Source organism: Fundulus heteroclitus, chromosome 21 (genome assembly GCF_011125445.2).
Source record: "Fundulus heteroclitus isolate FHET01 chromosome 21, MU-UCD_Fhet_4.1, whole genome shotgun sequence".
Taxonomy (NCBI): domain Eukaryota; kingdom Metazoa; phylum Chordata; class Actinopteri; order Cyprinodontiformes; family Fundulidae; genus Fundulus; species Fundulus heteroclitus.
This window is the reverse complement of record NC_046381.1, coordinates 10,510,317-10,528,951: the sequence shown is the minus strand read 5'-3', so window position 1 is coordinate 10,528,951 and position 18,635 is coordinate 10,510,317. Positions and strand designations below refer to the sequence as shown.

General features: G+C 40.5%; 1 protein-coding gene across 1 annotated transcript in view; it reads left to right on the top strand.

The window, feature by feature from the left end:
- Nucleotides 1-18,017, top strand: part of malrd1 (MAM and LDL receptor class A domain containing 1) — a 68,225-nt gene extending 50,208 nt beyond the window's left edge. The window contains exons 22-33 of the mRNA XM_012853172.3: nt 704-832; nt 947-1,105; nt 4,623-4,780; nt 5,990-6,191; nt 6,699-6,977; nt 8,316-8,441; nt 10,778-10,844; nt 15,213-15,304; nt 15,436-15,532; nt 15,610-15,670; nt 16,982-17,089; nt 17,184-18,017. Coding sequence (XP_012708626.2) covers nt 704-832; nt 947-1,105; nt 4,623-4,780; nt 5,990-6,191; nt 6,699-6,977; nt 8,316-8,441; nt 10,778-10,844; nt 15,213-15,304; nt 15,436-15,532; nt 15,610-15,670; nt 16,982-17,089; nt 17,184-17,285 — 1,580 coding nt within the window. The 3' untranslated portion in view covers nt 17,286-18,017. The remainder of the gene's footprint in view (nt 1-703; nt 833-946; nt 1,106-4,622; nt 4,781-5,989; nt 6,192-6,698; nt 6,978-8,315; nt 8,442-10,777; nt 10,845-15,212; nt 15,305-15,435; nt 15,533-15,609; nt 15,671-16,981; nt 17,090-17,183) is intronic.
- The last annotated feature ends 618 nt before the right edge of the window (nt 18,018-18,635 follow it).

Here is an 18,635-nt window from a genome sequence, read left to right as displayed (position 1 = left end):
ATTTTTTATCTGTTAATTTGTTAATTGATCTGTTTAATTTGTTCATTTGTACATCTATCGGTTCATTCATTCATCGGTCTGTTTTCCCATCTATCTACCCATCCATATATCCATCCATCTATCTACCCATCCATCTACCCATCCGTCCATCTACCCATCCATCTACCCATCCGTCCATCTACCCATCCATATATCCATCCGTCCATCTACCCATCCATCTATCCATCATCCATCTATCTACCATCAATCTATCTATCCATTCATATCCATAATCCATCTATCTATCAATTCATCTATCCATAATCCATCTATCTACCCATCCATCTATCTATCCAAGCATTTCCTTCCTTCCTTCCTTCCTTCCTTCCTTCCTTCCTTCCTTCCTTCCTTCCTTCCTTCCTTCCTTCCTTCCTTCCTTCATCTGTTATAATTTAATTTCAGTCTGGAAAAATGCCATGCAGGTACTCTGATTTCTTCTCTTCCTGAAACTAGACAAACCCGGGGGACAGTGCTGTGAGTCCTCAGTGTGTTTCTTTAATGTTGCTAGGTGAAGACAACAGGAAGCCAAAGTTTAATAAGGCTCAGTTTATCATCTTACCGTTTTCTTTGATGCTAAATTTAAGCCGTTTGAAGCTTTGCTGTAGTTTGTCAGGGCAGTGCTGAAGTAGAAGCAATGTTTAAATGTTTACTGCTTATGTTTCAGGCGCTGTGGAGCCAGGTAGTTGTCCTGCGGTCACAGACTTCGTGTGTCAGAGCGGCCACTGCGTAGAGTCCCACCTGGTGTGTGACAACAAGGCCGACTGTGCTGATGAATCAGATGAGATGGACTGTGGTGAGTGAAAATGGGGAAATTACTGTATTTGGTGGCGAGAACGAGTCCATTAGAGCAAATAAAAGGCTTCCATTGGCTGCTTCACATTTTTCTTCCACCTTTCTCTACTTCTAGAACACATATTTGGCTCACCCGGTGCTTGTAACTTCAACATGGAGGACGACAGGTGGAAGCAGAGCTGCCAGCTCTCTCAGGACCCTGACGATGACTTTGACTGGAGGATCGGCCGCAAGACAGAAACAGGAGTTGGACCACAATCTGACCACAGTCCAGGTCTGCACATGCTCTGACGCCATCCAAACTAACATATTTCCCGAATTTCCCCATTGTGGGACAATAAAGGTATTTCTATTCTATATAGATCAAAAGTAACAACAATTGAGTTTAATGGTCGAAGCTCTGAATAATGTTGTTAGATTGTTGTAGAATGTAGGAGTTGTTTGTCCTGGGAACATTAGCACTGTGCAAAAGAAAACGACCAAGACGGACTCTCCAAACACGACACTGTTCACTGTTTTAAAGGGGGGGGGGGGGGGTAATTTGTATCATGATTATCATTAGAATACATTTATATTTTCAAGGATTTCCTCTGGTTTTGCTTTTTTTGACACACTTAAATGTTTAAAGTCATCCAAAGGTTTTAATTTAGAAGAAAACCAGCTTAAATACAAAAAAGTATTTTTTGTTTACTAAGCAAAAATGCTATCCATATCCGGTAGGCCCTGGCCACTGTTTGAAAAAGCATTTAACCCCTTAACCTAATAGCTGGCTGTACCAGTATTTGGTGGCAACAACTTCCATCAGGCATTACGTATAACATGCATCGAGTCTATTGCATTGCCGTGCAGGAATTTTGGACTGGTGTTGTTTTGTTTTTTACAATATATTTCAGTCACACTTGAGAAATTTCAAGCATAAAAAGCCCTTTTACAGTCAATCCGCAGCTTTTAAGTATGATTTTTGTCTAGACTTTGAATAGGCTATTCCAAAAACTTATTTTTGTATTTTTTTTAACCAATCAGAATTAGATTTGCTTTCATTATCCTGTAGCATAGCTGCATAGCTGCATTGAGCCTAAGACCAAAAACTGATGGCCAGACATTCTCCTTTTTTTCTGCCAGAGAGCAAAGTTGCTGCTTCCATCAAATACAGAAAGCCCTCCAGAGCTTGATGCAGCAAAGCTGGCTGCGCCCTTGTGTTTCTCTACAATGGGTGTGGCCGAGAAAGTTGATCTCAGCTGTCCAAAACAACTTATTTTTCTTCTTCTTATTCGGGATCGGGGAGTAGAGGGGGTGTGAGTGATAGCAGCCTAAGTAGGGAGGCCCAGACTTCCCTTTCCCCAGCTACTTGGGCCAGCTCCTTCAGGCAGATCCCAAGGCGTTCCAAGGCCAGCCAAGAAACATAGTCCCTCCAGCGTGTCCTGGGCCTTCCTCTGGGTCTCCTCCCGGTGGGACGTGCCCAGAACACCTCACCAGGGAGGCGTCCAGGAGGCATCCTAACCTGTTCCCCAAGCCACCTCAACTTGCTCCTCTGTCCAAAACATGTTGGCAATCAAAGTTTATTAAGTTAAGATCCAACAAGGGGGAGCAATCACTTTATCACAGCAAGCCAAATTGGAGTAGTTGGCTTTTTTACAATTTGATAATTTCATATTGGCTCAGATTATCATTATCGGGTTATATTAAAATCTGTTTGACTGTATAAAACATTTGTGCGTGACAAAAAAAAAAGCAAAAACTGAACACATCTGAAGGGGAACAAGTACTTTTACATACCAGTGTATAGAAAATGTTGACTGAATGGAAGAAGATCAATGGTAACAGAATGGTTTTAGCTCTTTACCTGAAGGTGAGCACACTGCTCAGGTTATCAGAAATGTTTACCACAACTGACCGGGTTATGCCAATCTCTGCTCTCTAGTTCTAACAAGCATCCATTAAGACGTATTTCCAGGACAAGACCGAGCATTTTTGCTTTTTACTGATTTATTCATAATGCTGTCATGCAGAATCATTTGTCAAAATTAAGAGCGCACCACGTCTGCTTTTTCTGACACCCTTAATGTTTTCAGCTCTCTGGCAGCGCGCTATGCTGCGTCTTTGTACTTGCAACTCGGTATCAGGGAAAAAAAGCAACTTCAGAGGAATCTGTGAAGGCAGGCTTAATAAAAACAGCCAGAATGCCAGTCTCTGTTAAACAAAACTGAACAGACCTGGCCTTGTTTGTGCTGAACATAAATGCAGAAGTTTTTCATACCAATAAAAAGGTTAGTGTTACTTTGATCTGTATAAGAAAATGTTAGTGTACTCAGCTGTTTCTTTATTTCCTGGGGTACAGCATTTTTTAGTTTGTTGCTTTGTTTGTCTTCTGCAGAGACGATGAAAGAATGAGCCGTATAAACAAAGATTTGCGGCAGGGAAAGCGGGCTCGCATATTCTTTGCGGTAGGAATAAGTTAAGGGGATACTTATCAGGGTCATGGGGAAAGTTACAAAGTTATAAGGTGACACAGGTGTTTACAGCATTTCATCTTTTCGACCAGGCACACCAGAAGAAAACCATGACACACAATCATCAGACCATCCTAAATGAACATTAGTTGTAGCAGTGATTCCTCTTTTTTATAGGGCCAATATTGAAAGTGACAATACAAATTGTTGATAGCAACTATTATGCTTAAATTGTTACCTTAATGCAAATGTCATTATTAAATCAGCAACAACAATACAACCTTTGAAACCAGTGAGGGGGAAAAAACCTGCCACTTTTCTGACTTCCTGCAGAAGGTAGCTGTGCTGGAGCACTAACGCTACTTTACATGTAAACAGGGAAGAAAAGTGGAGATTCAGTTTCTGATTATTATTATTTTTCTGTTGTTCTCCATTGAAACTCGTGAAATATTCTTGGCTACTGTTTGTGTAAAGCTGCTAAGTTAGTCAGCGCGAATGCTAACTTGCACTAATGGAGATTCATGATCCGCCATATGTTTGTTTTTCTCTCCTCGTTGTTTTAATTAAAAACATTTGCAGACCCCTCTGCTCACGAAAGAACGCAGCGGTCTTTGCTGCTGCTTCTGTAGAGTTATTGTCGAGTCCAGGTCCTCCAGCCAGCTGACAGTGTGGTAGGAAGCTCCTTAGCTATGAATGGTTGAAAATGTGAGCCTGCTTTGTTGTGGTTCTTGTACAGGAAGGTCAAATTATTCTTGACTGTATATAGATGCTGTTCGCTCATCGTGAAGCTGCTTTCCTGTCAGCGTGATCGCCTTCTACAGGCCAGCTGGGTTTATCGATTGTAAAGTTGAATGTGCTCCTTCCTCTCTTGCTCCCGTCCTTGGGGCAGATCAGTAAAGTTGAGAACACTGACAGTGATTGTGTGGTTTTGCTTGTACGTACATCATAAGCTGGAACCAACATGTTTGCAGAGCTCGTCTGTGACAACCGTCTCTGGGCGTTTTTTTTTTTTGTTGTTTGTTTCATGAGCCACAGAAGGATCAAGTGTTGTGAGCGGGAGACGGATCTGCTGTCCGCTGTGGTTTGTGATGGCTTTACATTCCTCCCAACTCATGTGGAAAACTCCCACTTTGTTCTGGCTTTGCACAGAGGCTGTTTCATCTCTGAGTGTAGCCGAGGCGAAGGAGCTCTCTCTGCAGCACTTTGGCTCCAGGCATCACCGTTTCACAGCAATCCTGTTCTGTCCAAACGCATCGCGCCTCGTTATTAGTGGCGCTGAAACCGAGCTAAGGCCCCGGCTTACGTGAACGCCACATGTCTTTATTGCGTCTGTCTGCGTAGATGGCGGGGGTAACTTCCTGTACATACACTCGGCCACTCAGAGGGAGGGGGATGTTGCCAAGGTGACGACTGTGAACCCATTTCCAGCCAGCATCGGTCTGTGTCACCTGCGCTTTTGGTTCTTCATGCACGGCTCTACCAGGATGGGAACTCTGAAGGTGACCCACTCTCTCTCTCTCCCAGAAATCATTAAGACTTTTTTTTTTTTTTTTATTCTTACAAATGTCTATTTTGTTGGACCTAACCTGTCACAGCAATGCACATTGCTTTCTGTCAATCAATGCATAATCACAGGAGAGCCTACAAACAAAGCCTCAAAGCATTTTACCTTACAAACTTAATTACCACATCTTTTGTTTGATGTGATTTAGTGACATCTTTGTCAAATTGATTGTCTTCAAAACAACAAACAGATGCTTTAAAAAAAAAAGCATAATTAGAGAGAAAGTATCTCCATTCTCAAAGATAAAGCACTTTTTTTGTCCACTTTTTTATGTAGGACCAGCGGGGGAATATTTAGAGTAAGGCTGTGTTCACGTTTCTACTCATTCACTCTGCTGTCTCCTGCGTAGTGAATCAGCAATTTTTATTCTGGTGTTCATAATTCCAGTGTTTGCCCTTCATCCGCTGTTTAGTGCACTAGAAATTGTTACATAAAGCATCGAAAGCAGTGTTAAAAAAAGTTACATTGGTCAAAACATGAAGGAGTTTGAGCAAATAAGCACGCTTTCAACAGCGATCAACAGTGGTCACAGCTTCAGTAACACTGCGAAAAGAGAACTAAAAATAAGTAAAATGTTCTTGAAATTAATGTATTTTTCCTTTATTTCAGCAGGTAAATAAGATTCTTTGCCAATGGAATGAGTATTTTCACCCCTAAAATAAGACAATTAGATATACTGCTCTTGAAATAAGATGAAGGCGATGATATTTTCCTATTTTAAGTGTAAAAATCTTATTCCATTGGCAAATAATCTTATTTACCTGCTCAAAACAAGGAAAAATGAACTCAGTTCAAGAAAAAAATTCTTATTTTTAGTTCTATTTTCGCAGTGAAGGCACATTCGGTGACCAGAAGAAGATTGTAGAGTTGTGACCAGCCGGGCACCTCTTAGGGCCAATCCATCTGAAAACTATCCGTTCCCAGTTGCCAGCCAATTTCTAGGATGCTTTCTCAGCAACAAGAGATGAGCAAAAGTATCAGTATTCTAAGAAACAACCAACACAAAGCACTTTATAAAATTACAAGTTGAAACCTTCTTTCTCAGACTAATGCTGGATTCTCTGTTATATTGGTTTCTGTTGTATAGACAGTTTACTAAAGCGGTGCAATACATTTTAAACTTAATGTCCCCCATAATGTTCAGGTATTCACTGTTGGACCCAGTGGGACACCTTTGCTTATGTGGGCTGCTACCGGAAACTATGGAAACCAGTGGACATACGCCAACGTCATCCTGTCCAACACAGGAGATTTCAGAGTGACCTTCCAGGCGGAGGTGGGGGGAGACATGTGGACGGACATCGCCCTGGATGACATCTCCTACACCGCGGAGTGTATGGTTGGAGGTAAAACACTTTAAAGTTTTATTTGGCCTTTTTGCTCTTTCATTTTGTTTCTCCCCTTATTCCGTCTCCTACCACTCCTACATTTTTTCATCTCTTCTGTTTTTCACCTTCTCCCGCTTTTTCTTTTGGGCTGTAATGCTCCACACTCCTTTCCTGGGTTTCCTCATAAACAAGGCGAACCCTCGGGGAGCAGGGCAGAAAGTTAATGGAGCCTGTTGCCCTGTGGGTCCGAATAAATTCACTCTGTGGATCGGGTCAGAGCTGAGAGGTAGCACAACTGGAGGGAAAGCAATTACATTTATATTGTGTTGTTTCCTCAGCCTCGTCCCTGAGCTCACTCTTCACTTTCCTCAACTGACTTTCCAAAGACTTTGGGATCCTAAAAATCCTGTTTCCGTTTCAGGCAACCCTCAGAGATTCCTCGGCGAAGGATGCTTAATTTGTGTGAGCGAAACGATCAATGAAGAAGTTTGTTAAGCTCTACATTTACATGTATCTCCATCCCAGGACCAGTAACTCCACAGCCGCTGACCTGCGACGCTGAGCACTTCCAGTGTGCGTACTCCTTCCAGTGTATCCCAAAGAGCTGGTGGTGTGACGGGTTGCCGGACTGCCAGGATCATTCTGATGAAGAGCACTGCCCGACTGCCCTGCCGGGAACCGTTCCTCCTCAGGGTCGCTGTCCTGCCGAGAACTTTCAGTGTTCAGACTATACCTGCCTCCCCGCCTTACTGCGCTGCGACGGGGTCCCTGACTGCCCCAACGGAGAGGATGAACACAGCTGCCGTAAGTTTACAGACATGTTGTCCTTTGGGAACCTGTAATGCAGTTCTTAAGGACATTATGTAATACTCCACTTATTGTAATACAAGTCTACAGGTTGGAAACATCTTTAAACCTTGGTGGTCATGTTAAATATGAAAAAAAGATGCATTTATTCATACGTGATCTGAGAAACTCATCATGAAATTCTTTTCTATTGAAGTATTCCCACCAAACTAGTATTTCCAACATTTTACTGAGAAGTTACTATTGTAGATTTTTCACTATTTAAATCTTAGAGCTTCTCATTGATCTCCATTACACTGGAAGCAGTAATATCACACAGTAAGGACAATGTAGAGTAGACACAGGGTGGTTCCCTGTGTCAAGGTTTTAAACATCATTAAATTGTCGTTCTTATTGATGCTATGACTTAATGCGACGACTAAGGAAGTTCTAGAGTGATAGTTGTATTATTAAAGGAAACATAGGCAAAATCCTCTTTTTTAGCCCTTAAATACATGTTGTCATGTAACTGGAGTCTCTAGGAATCCAAAAAATGTTTTATGTAGTTTCTCCAGATGCTGCCTAGAAATTTTTGTATTTTTTTGGGTCATATTTTTTCCAAGTCATTCAGTTTTCTCAGTTTTCTATCATGTTTTTTGAACAATTATGTCACAGTATTTTCTGCGGAGCTGCTATAAACGTTTGGCTTACCAGTGTTGCGAATCTGCCATTTTTTAAAAATTGTATTTTGTTTTTGTATCTTGGAGCAGGTTTTTAGTCCTAACTGAAGGATGCTAAAACCACAAGTGGATAAGTAAATGTTGCGTTGCTCGATATGCTGTCCCCCAGCGTACAACAAAAATGGCCGAATGGGGTGAAGTGGAGTGCTTTGCAACCTGGAGGGGGGGCTGGTTGGGAAGTGCCTCCTTTAGATTTAAAGAGACAGCACCAAAAACGAGTTGTTCTCAGACGCACCTCAGGTCGGGGACAAAAAGAGGGAACGTGGGAGGAAATTGTTCGCATTGCTTGATAACCAGGATTAATTGCGATGTATGTATGTAAATACCTTGACTTGGAGTCTGTCTCTATGATTTGGTTGAACTGACTACAAAGTGCCTTGAGAAAACATGTTTAAAATGGTCCCATATGAATAAACTGAACTGAACTGAATCCTTTAAATTTGCACCAAAATTCCTTTTTCTGAAAGATTTTTAAAGAATACCCAGTCTCAACTGTAGAAGCAAAACACAGAAGTAAACAAGGAATTGCCAACAGATGGGATTCAGAGATTAGAAGCTTTGACGTTTGGCGCCCCTATTTCTTCCTTCTCCTCACGTTTCATCATCTTTCCACCAGCGTTGCTGCAGTGCGAGCCGGGAGAACTTGTATGTGAGAGCTGGCCCGGTTGTATCCCGCCTCACATGCGATGTGACCACGTCCCCGACTGTCTCCCGTACCACTCAGATGAGTCCAGCTGCCATGGTAACCAGCTTTCTCTTCTCTGTTAATTACCTCCACGATGTTCTTCCATGTCACAGGTTGCACCGACTGAGAAATTATAATGAGCTCACCTCTGCCTGGGCATGCCCCACGGTGGAGATGACTGCATTAGCTGCTCGTACTTTTTATATCATCGTTTCTCAGGTCTCTAATTATATTAGCGGTTTCATTTTCTTTTCATTTAGCCACTTTGATGTGAATCTTTCTCCGTTTTCTTCAAACATTTCATCATCTTAGTTAAGAAGGCTCGCACACCTTTGTTCTGTCATGTGTCCATACGCTCACGGGACAGCCGTCCCTTTCGATTTAGACGCCGCTAAAACTTCAGACCTGCACTAATCTGCAGCTCTGCAAAGGTTTTCATGCTTAGCATACATTCAGTGTTACAGGCCACTGTGTTGAAGCTTCGGCTTAAGTCACAATACCAAGTGATCAGGAAATTCTTTGTGTTTCAAATGTCTTTATCTCAATATTTAATCCTGATAAACCCAAACCAACCTGTGGAGGAAAGAACAGATCAGACCCATTGGAAGGAAAACATATTTAGCTTTTGTTGTTAGCCAGCTGATCGGTTTTAACTTTGTCATCTTCGACATATCACATGTGGAAACTGTCGCCATTAGGACTGAAAACTTTACTTTTAACCATCGGAGACAAGAATACCAAGAAGATTCAAAGATTTGTTGTTATCACCGTCTTACCATGGGGAAGTTTATTTTTTCGGCTACTACAGCTAAGCGTACACATAACAGACAAACAGGCAGTACACAAGGGTTACAGTGTTTTTTTTTTTCACATTACAGCGTGCAAAAGATTAAAAAAACAATAAAAACAGATGAAGATTCAAATGTTTGTAGCAGAGTCTCAGGGCTTAGGGATCAGTCCCTATGTGAGTGGTAGAGCCATGTTACATGAACTAGTTGTCCTTCATGAGTCACACATGACAGGTAACGAGGTGCAGAGATTTGAGGTTTAATTTACAGAAATGTGTATTTAAATTTTCCGATATAATAGTGTGCAAAAAAGCAATAACAGAAGTGATTGTAATCTTAAAGCATACAATCTTGTTATGCTGCTAGAGTTAATTTTTATCCTTTTAAACTGGCTTAAACATTACTTCTACAGGCTTTCTGGAGATGTTTTAAGATTCTTTGGCTACTTTTTTTTAAACTTTGCGTTTTCAGTGCCGTACCCGACAGACGTCTCGTTGAGCCTCGTAACTCTCAACAAGACAGATAAACGTGTCCGGCGTAAAAAGGCTCATAAGCTTAAGTGATGAACCAGTTTTTCGCATTTCTCAACAGCTGTCATAAAATCAGAGAACAGTGTTTTGCTAAGTTATTCATACCGCTTGGACATTTTTAGCTTGTCACCTATTACACCCATTGTGTTTATTGCATTTTATATATTGTGAATTATGTGAGGATTTTGATGTATGGGTTTAACATTTATTTGCCAATAGAAATCTTCAGATATGATTATCTAATACTGATATTTATTATGTTGTGGCACTTGAGGCCTTTATTTAATAGTAGACTGACAGGAAATGGGTTAAGAGAGAATATATATACATATATATACAATCAGCAAAGGGCCTGGGCCACGACTCGAACCTGGTACCGCCGAAACCTCCAAACATGGGTTACGTGCTCTACCCCTGTGCCACCACCGCACCCCATAATTAAACGTTCTTATAACCAATAATCTGAGAATATTTAGACCTGTTTACTTCTATCCCGCTAAATGAAGTGCAGTTAGGTGATCTTCAGAAGTCGTCTAATTTTTAAAAGAGTCTAACTGGGTGCAATTAACTCTCAATATGAATCCAGCGGTTCTGTGAAGGCGTTGGAGGTTCTTTATAGAACATTTGAGAACAAACAACATCATGGAGACAAATGAACATGGCAGACAGGTCAGAGATGCAGTTGTGGAGATATTTAAAGCAGAGCCAAGTTACTGAACATCTCTGAACATCTAAATAAGCACTGTTCAATCATCATCTGCAAACAAGATCAGGAGAGTAATCAATGGGGTTCTCCAGAGGCCTGTTGTTACTCTGGAGGAGCTCCACCTGAGCGAGAAACTGTAAAACTATTAGTTATTGACTGCACACATCTTGCCATTATGGAAAAGAGGCAAACAAATTGTATATTTTACTTTCTAAATATATTTAGAAAGTCTGGAGAAATATTTATCAGGGAAGATATCAAACATTACAAGAACTAATATTGTATACTTATATGACTGATGTTAATCTTGGAAAGACGTTTTGTACTTTGTGAACTAAGATGATGTTCATTTCTCTTTTTGGTTTCCAGAATGCCCGCCAACATACTGCCAGGATCACGGTTCTTGCTATATTGAGGAAAACGGACCTCTGTGCTTGTAAGATGCAGGCTAATGCACACAATATTCTAAACATGTACAAATATCGTGTTTGTTCTTCTCTCCTTCATATCCTTTATATTTTTTCATGAAATCTAAAATATGTGTCGTCAGCATTTTCTTTTTTCCTTAACAACAAAAACACACTCTTAAAAAGAAGTGAAACTCTGCTTATCATTAAATAGAATAACCTAGATTAAAAACGGTGATTCTGCCTTATTTTATCCAGTAGCATAAAGTTTCCTGGGAATCTGTGGTTCACATGGTCAATATTAAAACATGGTTTATTCTACTGGTGGTGTTACAGACAATAGAAGCCGTGGATTAGAACAATACTTTATCTTTCCATTTTAGCTTTTTTCTTTTTAGAAAGCACCTTTGTTTGAGAATGGTGCTGCATTCTCTTTTTTGGAGGTACATTTTTTTTATTATGATTAAACTCATGAATGGATTTTATCTGCATCAGCAGTTTGGAATGTCAGCGCTGAGAGATTTCATTATAAAGGTACGAATGCTGTTACGGGACTCGCTGCAGGATCTGCTAACAACATTATGCAGAATTCAGTTCTCTCTGAGACATTCACATTTCTCATGTTTTATGTCATATAGGGAAAAAAAAGGATTTCTTCAGCAGGCGATACCCATCTCCACACAGTGGCAGGGGGGCTGCCACTGTGTGGAGGCCAGGAAACTTTCTGGGGCTAAGAGTCTTGCTCAGGAACCCAAAGTGACTGTGGGAGTCGAACCAAGAACCTTGCAGCTTTGCCAAGACTACAAGTGCCCCACTCTCTAACCACAAGGCCACCACATGTCAAAAAAAATTAATCTGGGACAGCCTGGCTTACCTCGAGGCCGCAATGTGTACATTAGAGTATCAGAGAGTAATGTAAAGTGATTCTTAAATGTAATTTATCAAATCTAAGTGTCTCTTCCACAACTATTAAAACACAATGCAGATACATGAGTGCAATAGAGGGGCTTATTATGTGTATAGCAATGTTTGTTATGGTGGTAAAGAAAAGGTTTAATTCCCTGCAATACCTCACACACAGCCATGCAGTTAGTGTCTAGTGGTTTTTATGGGCAATTAAGGATTCTCCTTCTGATTGCATGGTAGCAAGAGAGGCAGCAAGAGCTAGGGTTCGAATTCCACAGACTGCCACTCTGAGTCCTTGAGCAAGACCCTTAGCCCCAGAATACTCCCTGGGTATTGTACAGTGGGAGCCCACTGCTCCCTGAAAGGGATGGGGTAAATGCAGACAGATTTCATTGGAATGTATGTTACAGTGACAAAGAAAGAATAGGCATCAATTATAAGTAGTTTTACATATCACTAAAAGGTGTTGAAATAATTGTAGAGCATGTTTCATGGTGGAATTTTACCTTTACGTTTTCAAATGTGGACTGTCTGATTCAGACCACCCTGAATTTTTGTCTGAAGCCATCTTACACTGCCAGCAACTGCCCACTCTGTGCTTAAAAAAAGTGTTTATCAGCAAAGAGAAGTCTTGCTTTTTTGTTATTAAAGCTTTGTGCTTAATGATCCCTTTCTAACATTTCACTCTGCCTTTCTGTCAAGTTGTGAGAGGAAGCTACGGCTGCCATGCTCAGTGTAGTAAGGAGACCATGAAGCTGTGCCAGCCTGTAAGACAGTAGATCCGGAGCCCGGCACCGTGAGGACACCTCAGGCTCATTATTGGCATCATATTCCTCCAGGGAAGCAGGCCAGGAACAGCCCACTGTCACACAATCTGGGCGCTGACTTCCTCTGAATGATAATGCCACTGTCTGTCTTGACTGGAAGCAGTGTGTTTCCCATTAGCGGGTCAGAAACCACGTTGATACTGAACAGATGTTCACTTGGAGCCGAGTCTCTGTTTGGGAGAGGAAGAGCTCACTTTGTTTCCCAGACTTGCTCATTGCCAGGCTTGCCAAAATATTTCCAGAGAGTTTCCAAGCTGTATGTCCAGCAGACGTTTCTCACACCAATTTTAGAAACGCAAAGGGCTCCACAGACATTGTGAACTCCGGGGTGCTTCATGTACTTTGCTGGTAATTTTTTTTTTTTTTTTTTAAGATTAGAAAACCCCATTAACAAGCAAAACCAAACCTGTTATAGATTAATCCCATTTCCCGTCATTCTTATGTTCCTGAGGGGTAGGTTGACCCAATCATAAACTTTATATATGTAGACACTTCAAGGACTGGCACTCCCTTTTGGAGCTGACGTATCAGTGTGGTCGCCATCTTGGATGGGTACCTCACACATCCCCCAGTGCATTTATTTGTACTGTGGAAGCCTTATGCCCAACTAGAACAATCATAACTCCCTAAATTTTGACCCGATTTTTACATGGTTTGGTCTGTTACAATAGACAGAAATTTAATTATGATACAGGATGCCATTACACATATACTGTATGTATGTATGTATGTATGTATGTATGTATGTATGTATGTATGTATGTATGTATGTATGTATGTATGTATGTATGTATGTATGTATGTATGTATGTATGTATGTATTAATGTGTAAATGAACACATTTTATATTTTAATAAAGTAAGAAGTTAGGTTCATTTAGTTTAATTCTCAATCTCTCGCACACACATGCAGTCCTGAGCCTTCTGTACGCACCGACAACTGTAATTTGTTCATATTTTTGTGTACAAGAACATGCACACAGTTTTATTTAAAGACATAGAAAAGTAATCTTTGAAATTTCGAGGTCATTCCAGTTTCTTACACCACCATACTTGCACTTAGGGCTTACAACTATTGAAAAATAACTTTTTGCTTGTGTGCCGGCACTCTGTAACTCCAGGGTACCGAATTCTGCAATGTGACACAGCCTGGGTTTGTTGAATACAGGGACAACAAATGGGATAAGCATAAGAATATGGCTCTCAATTCCAAATTGGACTTCTGCAATGTGCTCACCGAGTAAAATCACATCTTCTGCACAAGTCTTAGCCTGAACAAGACTACTTTCAGTGGTGGTTGCTGCAACTGTAGGCTGCACAAAATACAGGCATAGTTTTTATTTTAATATGTAAATACAGGCAAGGTTTGTCTCTCTGTGTTTACTCCTGTTGGCTCTTATGCCAGTCTAGAGTAGGAGAGAGAGAATGCATTTGTATTTGTTTTACCACATGAACAGATTTACAGTAATTTGCAGTGAAATTTACAGATTCCAGGAAAATTAGAGCAAACTGCATCACATGTCATGACTATATGTTTTCAGTACAGCTCTGACGGTCACTGCTGCCAGTGTTTTCCAAAGATAGTGGAAGAAATTTTCATTATGGTCTGTGATCATAATGTGATCGTGTGACCTTTTTCATCATCTCTGTGGAATCCAACTAATTTAGCTAAACTATGAGGGAGTAAAGCGTATTTATTAATCGCCTTTCACAGACTAAGCAATCAGAAGCACTGTACGGAAAACTAATAAAATTAAATTAAATAAGATAAAAGCACTATAAAACATTTTTTTTTTAAAAAGATGCTTTTTGAAGGAGTTCACAGAGTCAACTAAACGTAGCTGCAGAGGTAGATTGTTTTACAGCCTTGGTGCCACGGACTGAAAGGCTCCGTCCTGCTTTGGTTTTTAATCTGGAACGTGGAACAAATAACAGAACCTGCGCTTCTGACCGATGGGAGCGAGCAGCGGTATATTTTGTAATAAGATTAGATAAGTAATCTCGGGTCTGGTTGTTTAGTGTGAGAATTTTAAAGCGGATCCTGAACTCTTTTTGTAGCCAGTGTAAAGAATATAAAATGCGGGTGATGTGATCTCGCTTTCTGGAGCGAGTTAAAACGAGTGATGACTAGAGGTTCCTTTTAAAAGCAAGTCAAAAGAAATAACGTTAAAGGAGATTTTTGTTTTCGTTCTTTTGTTGTTTTAATTTCTAAGGAAACCATTTTTCTTCCCTTAAGTGGGACTGAAGATTGGCTTTTTACTTACCATTACTGTAAAGCTATATCTATAGTAATACCCACCTGTATACTATATTCGGTACATATCGCGCTGTAAATTTAGTTCACAATACTAGTTATCTATATATATTATACTCATAGGACAAATCAGTAAAATTCTGTATATAATAGTATACACCTCATTTATTCAGTAAAAACCCATGTGCTGTACATATGGAACCATTGTTTATCCTGCACTTGCTGCTATTGCACTTCTGGTTAGACCTAAACTGCATTTTGTTGCCTTGTACCTGTACCTGTGTAATGACAACAAAGTTGAATCTAATTACTTTACTGAAAAGATTCTTATGGTTTTGTTCCATACTAAAATGAAGCACCGGCATTCCTTTAACACATATGTGATCATCGTCTCTTCGTGTTTGACTGCAGGTGCGAGCCGGGATGGATGGGCAATCGCTGCCACGTAAAAGAGAAACCATCCCTCACCACCTCGTCGCCGACTCTAGAGGCCACACAGCTGGGTAATAAAGAAATGTACCTCTGAAAGAAAAAAAAAATAACACCTGCAATAAAGCGTCTCATCCACACCCACATCATTGCTGTTCATAACGGCCCAGTTAACAACAGGACCACGTGTGTCCCTCTCGTCTAGTCTCTGTGTATGCTGGCATCGGCATCGGCATGGTGCTGCTCTTGGCTGGAGTCGCCGTGTGCTTTCTCGCCCTGTGCAAGAAGAAATGCGGCTTCATGTGAGTCCCGATTGTTTGTATTTGTAGGACGTTGGTTCTGGTGAATATAATAACGAATGTGTTTCCCGGATCCACAGAAGAGATGACCCAATGAAGTGCGGCATGATGGATAATCCAGGCTTCGACTGGGGAGCAGAGGTCAGTGCTCCGAAATGTCCAATCAATCAGCGGCCGAGTCATTTTGGGGATTCTGAGCCGCACCAAATTTCATTTTTCCACCATTTGGTCCCGCGCTTATTCAATAAGTGGAGCCGGCATGAGAGGAGGTCAGAAGGTGACCGTCAAGCCTTTTTGCCTGATTAGGTTTCTGATTTGGGATTATTGATTTTGCCTCTTATGAGCGCCTCGGCTGCGTTCAGGGCTGCTCGCCGAACACCGTGTAACACGTGTAGGGCCATAAACAAGGCGTCTGCTCAGCTGCCACGCCAAAAAGACACAAAGCCGCTCAGTTGGCAGCGCTTGTTTCAGCAAAAAAAGGTAACACCAGAGGCTTTAGAAGCTGCACGCGTCGACACTGGGTTTTCTCCTCAGACAGATGCAACCGTTATTGTTCTCCTGCTGTACGCTTTGCTCCCTGCAGTTTTAATCTCGGTAGTCATTCCTGCTATGATGAGGAGCACCACGCGCAGGAGACGATACAATCGCAGCTGTTCCGCTGCTGTAATGGCTCATGGGCGACTTTGGGGATTCATACAAGAGTGTCAGGGGGAGGAAAATTAGGGAAAATGAGTGTATTGTGTGTTTAAACACGTAGAAAGTCCTTTTTTATCTGGTTACCGAATCAGATACTAATAGTAGAAGGGATTTGGAGCGTCTCAGGAGTCATGAAATTTAATATGATTTTTATCAACTAAACTGGGCTATGTCTTTTTCCTGATGAGTCTCATCAAACCTTTTACGTAAAACAAACATCCGTAATAGAAATAATGATTTTCCATTATGCCGTTGGTTTATCTTTTTTTTTTTTAAAACAACAACAAATGTTTGTTTTTTATCTGCAGTTCTGTGTTATTTTGTCTTTTTTCATTGTTTTTTGTTGCATGTTAAAATTCATTCAAGAAAAAAACATGAATAAAGTCATATTACCGCAAGGTTTTGACATTTTTTTGTTGAAAACATACATGTATAGATGGAGATTATGCAAAAATGTACATCTCATTTCCCAACAATCTGATTCAGTGCACACGCAAAAACATTATATGGTGTTTCTGCACTTTTTAAATTATTACTGACTTATCAGCACACCTCTGCTTCTGTCCTAAATGCACTTACTGTGAGAGAGTGTGAGCCTGAAATATTGTCTCTGCCACTTCAGCACTTGTTTTGCAGCGTGCAGGAAGATGGAAGATGATGAAATGTTTCATTGAGGTTAGAAATGGGACTATAAACATTCTGCCGTATAACAGGCCTCTTCATTTTTTGGTTGTTTTTATTTCTTTCGGTCCTCAGCGCCCATCAGAGGAGAAAAGTCCAGACGGTCTCCCCGGCATTTACCCCAAAAGGAGAGATGCTTCTGGGCTTTCTATCAGCGTCTACCCCTGGAGAAGAGAGGTGAAGGTGATATGTCTCTGCCGAGGCTTTTAACCTCTGATTGTGTGTATACGCGTCAGTTAAGTGATCCACGTCTCTCTCTCTGTGCATTTATCTACAGCAGGGTTCAAGCTGGAAAGATGCCAAGCTATCCTTCTCCAACCCACTGTACAATTACCCCAGCGACAGTAATGGTGCCGGCAACAGAAGCTCTGAAGAATAAAATCGATGGATTTGATGGACTGGTTTTTGGGCAGATTTCCTCGTGTTAAGACGCAGAGTGTTAATCTAAACTTAAGCAGGAGGAAACTTACCCGTGTTCAATAGATCTAAACTTGTATATAGCTCATTCTCAAAATTTTGAAGTTAATCTTTTAAAATATCTGAAGAATTATGTTTTTTGTAAGTTTCTTTTGATCAAGTATTACAAACAAAACAACTAAAAACTGTAATAATGTAACCAGACCAAAAAAAAACCCTGATTTGTTCATTTTTACTGTGTTTTCATTTCAAAGCATATTTTTGGTAGCCCTGTTAAAATAATGAAATAGTAAAATAAATAATTATCTTTAGTGTTTATATAGTCATAGACAACATTTAGAATAAATGCCCCATTTACAATAACTTATAGAATCTCAGACTTTGGTCCCGGCCCAATATTATCTGTGTTATTATCTGTTGTAACAAGAATTCAATTGAATGAACTAAAAAGTCTTGGCTTCAGCCAATTGTTTGGTAAATTTTGAGTTTGTAAAGTAGCGTGTTTCTTCTTTTTGTTATGCTGTTAATTTACCAAAATAAAATGAAGTGAAGTGAACATAACTGTGAGGAGGAAGAAAGAAGACACACACTTTTGTAAAAAATAAATAAATAAATGAATAAGTACAGCCTTTATTTTCATGTAACAGCTGCATATCTGTTGAGGTGTGATTTTACCATCTGGGCACATCAAGAGAAATTTGTCTGATTGAAAGGAGATCCATCTGTTCAAGTCTCTGCATAGATTCTCTATTGAATTTATGTTCGAATTTGACTGGGCCATCATATCACAGGAGAATGCTTTAATGGAAACCATTCACTTGTAGCTTTGGCTGTTTCGAGGGTCATCGTCCTGCTGGACGGTGAATCTCCGCCCCCAGTCTTTTCCTGGATTTACCTTTAATTCCGCCCCTTTAATATTTAATCAACTCTGACCATCTTCCCTGTCCCTGCTGAACACAGGCACCCCCACACCATGATGGGTTCAGGGTATTCTGCAGTGTTAATCTTCTGCTACATCACTACATTCAGAACACAGTCCAAGTCTTAATTTGGTCTCAGCCTGACCGAACCCTGCTTTAAACATCTCCCCAACTTTATCCCAGACTTCCCAACTGTCTTCACGGTGCTATTTGTTCACTAATGTTCTCCAACCGACCTCAGAGGCCTTTACAGAACACTTTTATTTATAATGAAATTAAATGACACAAATATTTGCTTGGTATGTAACTTATGAAAGCAGTTTGAAAGCAGAAAGAGAGGACTTAATACATATGGATGCCACAGTTTTATTTAAAAAAAGAATAATTAAACT